This window comes from Lissotriton vulgaris, chromosome 5 (assembly GCF_964263255.1).
Source record: "Lissotriton vulgaris chromosome 5, aLisVul1.2, whole genome shotgun sequence".
In the NCBI taxonomy this organism is placed as follows: Eukaryota; Metazoa; Chordata; class Amphibia; order Caudata; family Salamandridae; genus Lissotriton; species Lissotriton vulgaris.
Window position 1 is genome coordinate 404541173 of NC_141693.1, and position 13964 is coordinate 404555136.

A 13964-nucleotide genomic window follows, 5' to 3' on the forward strand; every position below is an offset into this window, starting at 1 on the left:
GTCCTCAGCATCCCCTGGCACGAACACATGAGACAACACCTACGAAATCTCCACTGGCTCCCAGTGGAGAAAAGAGTCACCTTCAAAATCCTCACTCACACCAACAAATGCCTACACAACAACGGACCCAAATACCTCAACGAGAGAATCAACTTCCATGTACCCAAAAGAAACCTCTTATCTACCAACCTTGCACTGGCCGAAACCCCTCGCAACCAAAGAGGCAGAGCAGGCAGAAGGTCCTTCTCCCACATTGCAGCCAAGACATGGAAGGAACTAACGGCAGACATCAGAAGTGCCCCCTCCCTGAACACGTTCAAGAAGACCCTTAAGACCTGGCTCTTTGACTAAACAGATCTGAGGACCCCCATCGCCCCCCACCCATGCACCTTCAGACCCTCACGGGTGAGTAGCATGCGTACAATTTCCCTTTTTGATTGATTGGGCTGTGTTTGGCTATTTTTGTTCTGCTGGGACGGTTTTTACTTATGATTTCCCTGATATTACAGCAAACATTGCCAGTAACCAAGAGAAATGCCTGCCGTCTCCCATACCTTCATGAACGTCAATACACCAAAATCCCAGGGGTAGGGGAAGCTACATCGAATGCTCTTGGACTTTCAATTTCACTCACACACGCAAGCTTCCACATACACACCCATTCACAATTACACACTCTCTCTCATGTACACACACAACATACATTTAAAAGGATTTTTTTTACTTACATCTTCTGCCAGGAAGGATCATATTCCAGCTAATTGAGCTCCATTTTTTATTACACCAATAGTGAATAGTGAAACATTATTCTCTATCAGTGTAATGAAAAAAAGATGAGAGAAAACAAAGTGTGGAGCCACAACCGACGTCCATAAGGATGAGCTGCTACTGCATTTCTGGCACTGATTTTGCTACCTTTAAGGCCAGGGATCGCAAAGGCAATGTCAGGGATGGCAAGGGGTAAGCCAGGGACCCCAGCTGCGACCCTTGACGTCATGCATACCGTCCAAAAATGTAACCAGTGTGTCATTACAAGCTCCAAACTCCCCTGATTCACTAATGGGGGGCCACTTTTATTTTGCTGCCCGGTTCTATTTTCTGTCCCAATCTGACCCTGTCCCCACATCCTTGGTTGGGTAGTGAAAAAAACACATAATTGGGAGGAAGTAGACCTCACTACTCCTGGACTCAGTACAACTGCATCTGCTGCAATATTGAAAGCCACACCCCTGTTACAGCATAATCGCAGGCGGGCTTCAAATTGGCCCCGCTTCAGAAGCCCATTTCTGGCGTCTCACTGATCAGACTGCCAGTTTGATACTAGAAGACAAGCAAATCCATAAAAGAACAACGGGGGAGAACGAACATTAACACATGGTCAACTTGCACTTTTGTTAGTTTCACCCCCATGAATCTAAGGGGTCTGCAAGAAATGTCAAGACTGCGTCAAGAAAACAGATGAGAACTGGGATCAATTTCACACAAAGAGGGCGTCCAAGACCAAGCAGTAAAACTTTGTGGATTCTAAAATTAAGGTCAAATCCGTATTGTTTGCAGATTGTACAGAGATCATGCTCCATTTCCAGCTCAGAATTACCCCCCACTATACCCAATGCTTCTTTTTATGAAGTTAAAAAAACCACCATGCACCTAAACGAATCTAAGCTCTAATGAGGGACTGTGACCATAATATGAGGTTTCACTCTATAGAAGATGCATTGATTTACAGCCTAACAAAACTACAGTAGAGGGCATTTTTGTCCAATGTGGATTAGTAGACTGATCCATAGCTCGGGTCACAGAATAGTAAAACTCCTTTTGAATTGTAAGGGGTCAATCAGAAGAGCCTGCTCTTTTAACCTTTTAGTTTATATGATGCCAGCAAAGCCAATGATGGTCTTCCATGCAACAGTATGAGATCTGCAGGATTTAAGAGCAAGTCTCTCTGAAAACTCTCTGCAAAACTAGACCTGTGAAGCCCCAATAGATTATGTCAGTAAAGAAGGCTTGTGGTTATATTCCAGATCACCTCAAGACACAACTGAGGTATTTCTTCAAATTTTAGATCAATACGATGGAAAATGGTATGTCAGTATACAACTTGTTTGAGAAAATTGTCAGGATTATGTTCTAGTTTGAATACAAGTCAGAGATTATCACTAGCATATAAGGTGAACAAGTGGCATTTTGCTGCAGACCATCTATTCTCAAGTTCATCAGTATGACCAGAAGAAATGTGGTTGTCAGGCTAACAAGCATCATACAGAAAGTTTCTGTGGGCTCGACGAGTTCTCTGTTAGCAAGGGAAAATGTCTTACATTTTAGTGGAGAACTGAGATATTTACTCATTGACAATAGACGGTTGAGAGAAACTTTTAATAAATAAGTAAATTGAAAGAGTTGATTAGATCTCTTCACATCCGCATAGAGTTCTAGGTACTGTGGTAACAATCTGCTTTCGTATTATTACATTTTTATCAAATTATTTAAAATACTCAGGAAAATGTGATTTTTTGTGGAAATTGAGTAACGGAACAAAATTTGCGTTCTGCTAACATATTAGTACGATATGCATAGAATGCATTATGCCATAAGTACCCTTCATCACATGTATTTCAGCTGTAGAAAGAATGAATTGGTGCTTTCCCCGTCCACACATCACTCCGTCACTGCTTTTCCCTTCGTTGCAGCGTTCCATTTCGCCACCTCCTCCCTCCCATCTCTACTTGCTCCCTCACATCTCCCAGTGCTCAACCCGCCCACAAATTAATCCCTCCACCGACCCGGTCCCTGCTTTATACACCCATTGTAGTCTGTTTCATTCTAGTGAGTGGATTTATTTTGCCTTTTAATGTCCAGTAAGTGTATAGCTGATGTGCTAATTAAACATGTGTGCACAGCTGCTATTACTTGGCACATGCATAGTCTCCATTTATTTTCTGCACATGTGGGTACTAGGGTGTGTATGCGTGTTAACACCGCAATGAGTTTTGTAGCTGGAAAATCAGACATCAAGTGAATCAGGTATGTGTTATCACAGAGCATGTCAAAGCTTCCAAAGTACATGTGTCTTCTGCTGCAATTGCATAGCCAAATTTCTCCTGTGCAAAATGATTGAACTGTTCACTCACCTTGTTGCTTTTTATTTCTTAGGGTGGGACGCTATTTCTTAAAATTTCTCCCTTCGGGACACTTTCTTCCTTTTTCTGCATTCACTGGTGAAGTATTTCCATACACCAATTTGCTTAACTTGAATTCTCTTCAAAGGAGCCAGGCTGAGTCTTTATGTCATCAGGGTCTGCTTGCCCCTCAGTGTCCATGGCAAAAGTAGTCATTTTAATGTGGTTGCCCGATGAGATTAATTTCCTCATGTTCACCACTGTAAACCAGCCTAAAAACGCTGATTATTTCTGTTTCGCTGATTATTTCTGTTTCGCTGATTATTTCTGTTTTATGTGTGTCTTATATAGCACCACCAGTAGTTAGTGGAACACTTTACATTAGGACCAGTTATTTTGTTTGTGCAGTTTTATATCACGCCAACACTTCCCAAAGGAATTAGAGCACTCTACATGAGCACTAGTTCCTTTACACAAGGCCGCATTCATTTTTGGAGGCACGGGGAGATTACATGATTTGCCCAGAATCAAGGATGTTAAACTGATGTTGAAACTCAAACTCGGTTTCCTAGCTCCACAGTCGGCAACTGTGGCCGGCCCTTACACCACATCCTTTCCCAAGAGGACGCCCCATTGTCTCCCCAGCAATGGCTTCAGTTCCACATTTTGTAATTACGGCCAAATCCCTTAATCTCCCCATTGCAGCCCACATTTGCTGTTCGTTGTGCAGCCACCTCCCACTTGCCTATCCGAACACCACTGTACAGATCCCCCTCTTCCCTCGACTCTGCTTTTCAAATTTTTTTGTGCCGTTTTATATAGGGCCAGCACCACCCAAGGTTTTGGAGCACTTTACATTACCACCATTTACTTTGCACAAGGACACATTCGTTTTTGTAGGCACAGGGGATTTTGTGATTTGCCCAGACTTAACCCAATGCCGAAACTCAAACCCAGTTTACCAGCTAAGAAGTTAGCAACTCTGGCCCTTACACCACATAATTTCCCAAGAGGACACCACATGGTCTCCCTTGACTCGGCCTCAGTTCCACATTTTGTGATTACGGGCAAATCACTTAATCTCCCTGTGGCTAACCACATTTGCTGTTGGTTGCCCTTCTACCTCCCGCCTGTTGCATAGATTCCCTCCATCAACTGTTTTTCATATTTGTTTGTGCAGTTTTATGTAGCCGCAACATCACCCGAAGGCATTGGAGCACTCTACATAAGCACAGGTTATATTTTTTGTAGAGCTTTATATAGCGCCAACACCACCTGCAAATATTAGAGCGGTTTACATTAGCACCAGTTACTTTACTCACAGACACATTCATTTTAGTAGGCATGGTGGGATTATGTGATTTGCCCAAAATCAAGGATGTTAAGCAGACACTGAAACTCAAACCTGGTTTACAAGCTCCATAGTTAGCAGCTCTGGCCCTTACAACACATCCTCTCCCGAAAGGACGCCATATTATCTCCATAGCCTCGGCCTCAGTTCCAGATTTTGTGATTATGGATAAATCACTTAATCTCCCCGTTTCTAAACACAACAAGCGTTGACAAATCTAGGTGTGCCTATGCGAAATCTATTATTTTTAGATCTTGTTTAGACAGCGCATGGGTTGCTCGGCTACACAGCACAGGCTTTGTATTGAAGAGACATGTTGTTTTCTATCTGTGAGGTTACAGGCTGACATCTCCTACCACTGGTAAACTTCAGCGTCACTGTAATTTTCTTTGATGTCATTCGCCCTCCCATAGCGTATGGACCAAGTACATGTCTCCCTACAGTGTTCCCAGTTTGTGCAGCCATTTTTTATTTGTTTTTAAGCACTCCATTAGGAGTACTTTTGTTTTCAGGCTGTCTCCCTTGTACACATACATACAAACCACTAGCACGTATGTGCCTGTACATAAACTAATACATTTCTTAAAAAGTTGGTAAAACCCAAACACCACTCGTTTTATTTTTGTTTTTGCATGAGACGATGGTATTGAAGGGCTTTAACTGCTCACACAGTAATCTTTGCAGCTAATCCTACTTCAAATAATTTTTTAAATCTTTATTGTTGCTCTCTCCCGCCCATCTCCCTACCCCCTCCTGCTGCCCTGCTGACCCATCACCACTACTTCCCTCGTCTCTGCAGCTTTTCCCTTTTTTTTTTTTTTTAAGCGATCCAATGGTATTTGAGTGCTTGTTCCGTCCTCCATCTTGCCATTGTGCTAACATCAGCCAATGGCATAGGAGCGCTTTAAGTGTTCAGTTACATTACACAATGACACATTCATTGTCGAATGCAAGGGGAAGCGTAAGTGATTTGCCCAGAATTAAATCTGTTCAGCCAACAGAGATTTGAATGAACCCAGTTACCCTTTCAGCAGCTCTGGCCATTACGCCACATCCTGACTTCACTTTAAAGCTCCTGAACTGTTTCTCACCATCACGAACACATTTGTTCATAAAAGTCCCTGTCAAAACCAAACAAGTGTTGGCAAAGCCAATAGATCTCAGCAATTCCCAACCTATTGGCATTGTCAATGTCTTTTAGCCATGTAGTCTAGCAGAATATATGCTGTTCATTCAGGTCCTCAACAACAACTTGTATAAAATCAAATTGACAAACACCTATAGCAAACATCAGATCAGATAAACATTTTAGATGTTGGCCTCTATGTGACTGACAACAAACTGCCCACAAAAATCTACAGGAAGCAATGTTGCTAATGCCATTCTTCATGCACACAGTATACATCCTAAAACTTTAAAATGGAGCATCCCTTATAGTAAAATGTGAAGAGCTCACAGGAGTTACTTCTCCAGATAATACAAGGTAAAGGAAGCTGCACTCATGATGGAGAGGTTTACCACAATGGGATACCCTCAAGCTGTGCTGAATGATAATAGTAGAGCTAAATTGAAAGTTAGAGACTTTCTTTTGTACATGGATGAGAAGGTATGCTCTAAGAGTCACAAATACAACACGTTAGTTAGTTGGAGACATTGCGGTTGATTATTAGTGAAATAACCAACAGAATGCTGCTGGTGGCAAAAGTTTTTCCTTCGCCAGATTAGGTGGTCCAGCTCAGTATAATGGTTCACTGAGACAAAATGTCAGAGGTCTACATTAGATTAATTATGGCCGGTATGCATGACCTAAATCATAGCTTTTGCAAACAGAGTCCTTTCTAACCACCTTGCACATGAGGTGCGCGTACAACTTGACCCAAGACATAAGGGAACACAACTAAGGATGTCTGGTTTCCTACAGAGAAGCATGCATATAATAATATGAATTTTCATCGGTCACAAACTGTTCCGGGGAATTGACCACCACAGGTCTGAACGCGACAATGTTTGAGGCTTTATCTCCAATAATGGGATACTGAGACCGAACACTGGGTTGATTTTCCATATCATTCCTCACCCACACGGTGAAGTGGTGGTGAAGGTCTCTAACTGGCACCGTCACCTTTACATCATGAGGTGGGCAACATTCTGTCTCTGGCTGTTCACACAACATTTCAAGGGTGAAATTCATCCTCAAATCTGCATCTCATTTATTAACATCAGATTTTTATTTTTAGTGCAATCAGTGTTGGGTCCGTTTTTTGGCCAGTGTGGCTACACAGTGACCTTTTTAAGGGAGCCCATCTGGCTAAGCCAGATTGCCCAAGTGCAAGTCTAACACTGAATGCAATTCAAAGAGGCTAAAACTTATAAATGTACAGATCAGAAATACAGAACAGTCAAAAATACTGCTGTATCCACCAAAAGGCATCTAAAATGAAACCTTCACAAACGTATAGCTTTGGACATGCATGGATGACTCCTTTCAGAGAAGGCCGTTTCTAACGTAGTTCCAAACTCTGAAAAGGTGTGGAAAGAACCACAGGGTGACCTGCGTCCCTAAACCATAGGATAAGTGAGACTGTTAAGTGCAAATTTAATTTGTATATATAAAATGAGTTGGTGATAAATACAGTAAACAAGTGGCGCAAACACCTAGAAGGATATACTGACACAGTCTGAGCACGATGTATATTCGTTTGCTTCACTTGAATAGTAGGAATCCTTTTCAAGGTCACCTCTAGCTCTGAGCAAGCTTCTGGGACTCATCTGCAAGTGTTCATGCAAAAGGATGTACTGGCCTCAGTAAGCACAAAAAGCAGACAGTGAAAGGAAGACACAGAGCATCCTTGCAGGAGTAGATGAAACTTGCGCATGGTTTATCAGAGCAGTCAGCTTGATGAGGTCGTTTCATCTGGTTTTGTCTTAAACAAATAGGTTTAGGAGCGTGACAATCTTCAGGTCAATGGCCTTTCTAGTACACCAGCATGCCTCTAAAGAATACAACTTCCTCCATGTTGGCAAGGATGGAGGCAATTGAGCGGTTTAGCTGCCAGCTGCACAGAGAAGTCCTTCTGTCTGGGAAAAACACTGAACCACCACACCAGCCCCAAATGTGACCCCGTGCTAAAGGAAAGAGGGAGTTCAAACTCCATTGTTATTTATCCCGATAAAACAACATAATCTGCGCAAGCGGAGGACACATGTTCACCCCATGCAATGTATCAGCAGGCCCTGCACTTGCTTGTTTAATGTATCCGACCATGGTTCTCGAGTTAGCTCTTCGGGCCAATGAGCCTCAACAAAGATCATCATTTCATTTCTCACTTTAACAGGAAATACTTTTATCAAATATATTGTTGGACAGCAAGCAGTGGTTCTTCTGATACAGGAGTGTGGGAAACAGGAAGGAAGAGAGCAGCAGATAGATTTGAATGAATAAGAAAGATAAAAATATAAGACAAAAGGTAGCTTGAACTCCCGTCGAGGATAGGTATCATGGCAGGGAGTGAATTATAGCTAACATACCTTTGCCTTACTCACAACAACACCCATTACAGTACTACTGCAAACTAAAACATTCTAAAATAAATGGACTTGACATACTTCGGTAACAGCTTGGATAGAAGCCCCGTGTTTCAGCAAAAGTTCCATCACTTTAATACGATTCTTCTTGCAGGCGATATGCAGAGGCGTAAAACCATTCTGTCAGGGGACATAAACACAGATTTTTATATTATATGCAACTTCGTTCATATGCAGCCTTTATGGTTTATAATATTCATTTCAAACATTTCCACTGATCTAGGGCGGTGATTCTTCATAATCTCAATGGTCGTTGACCCATTTCACAGTTTTCACTGAAGGATTGCTTAAAGAATGTGCTTGGAAACAGTTCATTGAATGCTTGTGATGGAGTATCTCATTACATTCTGAAGGTACATTATACATTAGATTGCATTTCCCTATACAAAAAAACTCTTTAACATGGAAACCTGGTGTTATTCTGATTTGAAGGAGCTGATAACAGAGGATCTGACAAAAAACCTAGAATCTATGGCACTGACGGATCCTCCTTCAGATGACTCAAGGTCTAGAGTTGTTTTCTGCAAGACATGGTGAAGGGGCCACCTAAACTAAGGCTACCAATCTGCCACCAAGTCTAGCAGAGTTTGCTCCATGAAAGATCACCAAGGAAATGGCGGCTGACTTTTAGGCAAAGGTAACTAGAATATCCATTACATGCTGGGGCAAATAAACTCAGCAATGCCCAAGTATGCTGGTGGAATTACCACTAGTATTGATGGATATTTGAGAATGCCGACCAAAAGGTCCCCTTGTATAATAGATACAACAATTTTAATAGCGAAACCTCACCTGTAATCTTGGTGGAGTAACTTTGCAAGCATCGTTGGCTAAGCATCTGCTGAGCAAACACTATGAAAGGCCCTTTGACATTTAACTTATCCATTTATGGAACATGCCACTCACACCAGGGAGCTTCATCGACTATCATATAGTTTCACAAGTAAAAGTTAGTAAACAGTCTCTACCATGAGATATTCATCAGACATAGCACAAAATAAACCCCTTAATGAGACCATGGACGGTCTTACATTTCACTGGATCTGTTGTCATAAGTGACTGTGTATCCAACTTTCATCTAGGATCCTAAGAATAAGCAGCACCAAGGTGACATTGGTTCATCCGCTGGGGCCAAAAAATGAAACTACTGTGACTTGAGCCATCACATTTCAACATATTACTTATTACTGCCAAAATCTCGACTTTAGTGAGTGAAGCTAAATAAATCCAACTTTTCACTGAACTCTGCCATCCCATCGACTACTGAATGATTAGCAAGAAGACAAACATCAGCATTTTCACTAACGGATCAAAATATCTAATCGTTGATTTAGCTCCTTCTTTGGTAAATGGGTTTCTGGTAGGCAAGTATGCGCCTTGACCAAGCAGGATCCACAATCCTAGTCAGGGAAAGTGTAGTACACACTAAAAGTTTACCTATGCTCACCCTCTGGTAGCTTGGCACAGAGCAGTCAGGCTAAACTAAAGAGGCAATTTGTAAAGTATTTCTGCGCGCGCACACACACACACTAACACAGTGAAAATACCACAAAAGTACTCCAAACTAAAGAGGTAATTTGTAAAGTATTTGTGCACACACACACTAACACAGTGAAAATACCACAAAAGTACTCCACACCAGTTTAGAAAAATAGCCATTTTTTATCTGAGCAAAACAAGACCAAAAAGATAAAAATTCAACATGCAGAAGTCAAGATACAAACTTTTTTTCCTGTTTTTGTTTGCGTGCTTGACCTGGGCAAATCAAAAAGTTTAGTCCGACTGCGATGGAGTGCTGGCCGGATACAGGAGTCACACGGACCCCGTAGTTTCTGAAGTTGGGCAACGTCATTGATGCCGCGATGTCAAGAAGCGATGTGCATTGGGACGATGACTCTATGGCGAACCGCTGGGTTGCATAGGTGTCCAGGGAAGGCGCGCCGCAGACATCGGCAATGCCTTGTCCGGGCGCGGGCTAAGCAGCAGTTATGCAGAGGTGCTGCATCAGCATTCTTTTTTCATTTGTCACACCAAATGGAACGTGTATGCCCAGACGAGGGTCCAGGGCTCTCCATATCACTGGAGTAAAGCTAGCCTGGCTGATGAGGGGTGATGCCCCGAATCCGGTCCCAGGATGATTGGTTCCACCCCAGGGAGGACCTGGCGTGGCAGTTCGGGCAGGACTGTTCCCATGGGGAACAGGGTCAAGACTGGTTTGCATATGGCTGGGTCTGAAATGGAAAGACATGAGGAGCAAAAAACGATGGCGTTAGGCCCCCTTCTCTGTACCGGGGTGAATGTTTGACATTGTGAACCATTCTGTCCAATAATTGTTGTTTTTGCATTTGTCACCCCGAGTGGGACAGGTATGCCCAGGCGTGGCCCCCATGCTCTCCATGCCACTGGAGCCCGCCCCAGGATGCTTGTTTCCAGTCCAGGGAGGACCTGGCCTGGCAGTTCGGGCTGAGAGTCTAGACTGGGTCTGAACTCAAAAGGCATGGGGAGCAAAAAAAAACATTTAGGGCTGGATCTCTGTCCTGGGGTGAATGTTTGACAATGTGCAGCACTCTGTCCACCAATTGTTATTTTTTGCATCAGCCAAGTGGGGCTGTGTTGTAACTCATGGTCATTGGGTCGCAGTTAGCGAGCTGTGTCTACGACTCCGATGCAGGCAGCAGCAATGTGTTGAAATCACAGAGAAATTCGGTGGGGTCAATACATTGGTTTCTTGGGGTGCAGCTCCAAACACTCACATCCAAGAGACCAGGACTGGATTGGGCACCACTTGGCTGAGCAGGACTCACAGCAGAGGAGCCCGGGTGCTGGTAGCAAGTTGCAGGTGAAGTCTTTGATATCCCTGAGACTTCAGAAACAGGAGGCAAGCCCAACAAGCCCATCATGAACCTTTAGAGATGCAGGATGTAGAGAGTCACGTCCAGTCCTCTCACTCCCAGGCAAGAAGCAGCAGGAGGCAGGTCAACACAGCCAAGCAATCAACAAAGTGACAGTTCCTCCTGACAGCACAACAGCTCTTTCTGGTAGAATGACCTCAGTTCCAGAAGCCTTCTGAGGATATGGTGTCAGAGGTCCAGTACTTACACCTATTTCAGCCTTTGAAGTAGGCACACTTCAAAGAAAGGCCTTTGTAGTGCACAAGGCCCTGCCCTTTCCTCCCCAGGCTCCAGACACTACAGGGTTGGTATGCAACTCTTTGTGTGGGAACAGGCACAGACCTTTTCAGGTGCAAGTGTCAGCTCCTCCCTCTCGCTCAGGAAGACCCATCAGCCTGATGATGGGCTATCAGGATATGCAGGGCACACCTCAGCTCCCTTTGTGCGTGATTGTTTAGAGGGAATGCTCAAAGCCCAGCTGTGACCTATCCCAGAGGCACAGTAAATTAAGTAACACAGTAAAGTAAGAAAATGTCAACTTTCTGAAAGTGCCATTTTCAGAACTGCAATTTAAAAACTGTCATAAAAGATGTATTTTTGAAATGTGAGCCCAGAGACACCAAACGTACTCTTCCTACTGTTTCCTAATTGGAAGTTACACTTGGAGTGTTACACGGCAACTCCAATGCTAACCTATAGAAGAGAAGGGTCTTGCTTCAGTAAAAAACGAAATTAGCAGTTTTTCACTAGCAGGACTCGCAAAACTGTGCACGTCCTACCTTTTAATACACTGCACCGTGCCCATGGGGTTACCAGGGGCCTACTTTTGAGGTGACTTATATGTAATAAAAGGGATGGATTGGGCCTGGCAAGTAGGTGGCTGGCACACAGTCAAAAACAGGAGGTCAGAAGGTAAAAAGTAAGGGAACCATGCAAAAAGATGCCAGGTCTAATATATGTCACTCCCAACCAGCAAAAAGTGGGGAGAACTACCCAACCCTGTGGGTAGTTCTTACACAGGGGTAAAACAAAGTGTGAAAGAATCAAAGGGGAAGAGAAGGAAAGCAGGACATGAGGGCAGAGAGAGGGAAGCAAAAGAATGTCTGAAGGGGAAATGCAGCAACAAGAAGATGTTTTTAGCAGGTTTTTTCATAATTGAAAGTTTCACAAAGCGTCATTAACTGACCATAAAACAGATACAACAGAGGTTGCAACAATGCAAGTTTCCTTTAATGCATAGAGCAGCCATGCATGTAGCTGCTCTTTGGCTCTTTTTTGAGCTTTTAGTAGTGCGTTCTTGCGCTTGTAGTTTGTCTTTTTACATACCTTCATTGGCTTCATCCCAATTAATTTTAGGGAGAAAACTGGAAATACTCCCGAGGTTGGGCTTGCATCCCCCCACCAGTAAAAAATGGTGGGGAGCCACGGCCAACTGCCAATTATGTTTGGGAACCACTGCTTTAGGGAGATGGCCCACCTCAACATTTTAGAATTCTCACCCCTCATCTGCATTAACCATCTGAGGGGCCTGTGATCTATCTGAACCCGGAAGTGAGTCCCATACAAGTAGAGTCTTAGCTGCTTCAGCGCCCAGACCACAGCAAATGCTTCTCGCTCAATTTCATTCCACCTCTGTTTTTGGGGAATTAACCTCCTACTAAGGAAGGCTACAGGTTGATCTAGTACCCTCTTGGTTTAGCTGTGAAAGTCCAGGACACACGCCATGCTCTGAGGCATCAGTCTACACCAATAATTCTTGGGAGAAGTTAGGAGCCTTGAGCACAAGGCCTGTGCACTTGCCTCATTCAGGGTGTCAAAAGCAGTCTGGCAAGTCTCTGTCCAGATCACTGATGTGGCTGCTTCTTAGCAGTCAGCTCTGTTAAGAGGGCAACAACTGTGCCGTATCCCTTGATGATTCTCCAGTAATAGCCAGTGAGGCCTAAGAAGGCTCTCACTTCTGTCTGGATCTTGGGGGGTGTCCAAGCCAGAATGGTGTCAATCTTTGGTTGCAGGGGCTGCACCTTGCCGCCCCCTACTTAGTGTCCCAAGTATACCACAGAACCCTGCACTATCTGGAACTTAGTGTCCTTGATAGTTAGGCCTGTACTTCTTTGAGGTTGTGCAAATGGTCCTCCCAACTGGAGCTGAAGACTGAAATGTCCTCATGGTATGCAGAACTGAATTTCTACCCAGCCAGGACCTGGATGACAAACCTCTGTAAGGTGGCAGGGGTCTTCTTTAACCCAAAAGGCATAACAGAAAATTGGTAGTGGCCCTCTTACATTGAGAATGCTGACCTCTCTTGTACCCCTCACTCAAGGCAATCTGCCAGTACCCAGAAGTTAAATTAAACGTGCTAACGAACTTGGCAGCTCAAGCCGATCAATGAGCTCATCAGCTCTGGGGATGGGGTGTGCATCAGTCTTGGAGACTGCATTGAGTCCACGGTAGTTCATACAGAACCGCTGTTCAGGTGTGATACCAGGCGGAGCACAATTGGGAACCTAAACCACTGGGCTGGACCAACGAATATTGGAGGCTCAATACCCCAGACTTCCTCATTGAGGCTGGCCGTCACTCTGTTAGACAACCTGTAAGGTTTGTGCTCAACAGGCAGGTTGTCCCTATTGTCATTGCCATGTCTGCACCAATAGGTGGCTCCAGGGGTGAGTGAGAACAGAGATGTAAACTGTTGAAGCAACTGGCGAAAGTCTCTCTGCTGCTCTAGAGTCAGAGGAGAGGCTCACACCTTTACTGACCCATCCTGCTCTTTGGAAGATAGGGGGTTGGGGAGAGGTTCACACTCCTCTTCCACCCCACCATCAGTGAGCAAGAGCATGGTCAACTCTCAAAGTGTGACTTGAGGCAGTTCACATGCAGGACCTCAAAGGGTTCCTAGGAGTCTGCAAGTCCATCAGGTAGGTGACGTCCCTCTTGCACTCCATTACCTCAAAAGGGCCTGACCAGCAGTCTTGCAGAGCACAGGGCTAAACAGGCGTCACTATCCACTTCTTCTGA

At 44.1% G+C, this 13964-nt stretch overlaps 1 protein-coding gene across 9 annotated transcripts in view; it reads right to left on the bottom strand.

Annotated features, from left to right (window-relative positions):
* The window catches only part of ANK3 (ankyrin 3), a 2005091-nt gene that overhangs the window by 486318 nt on the left and 1504809 nt on the right, over positions 1-13964 (bottom strand). For all 9 annotated transcript variants that reach the window (XM_086921764.1, XM_086921763.1, XM_086921757.1 and 6 more), the window contains one exon: positions 8077-8175. In XM_086921764.1, the coding sequence (XP_086777890.1) occupies positions 8077-8175 (99 nt within the window). The remainder of the gene's footprint in view (positions 1-8076; positions 8176-13964) is intronic.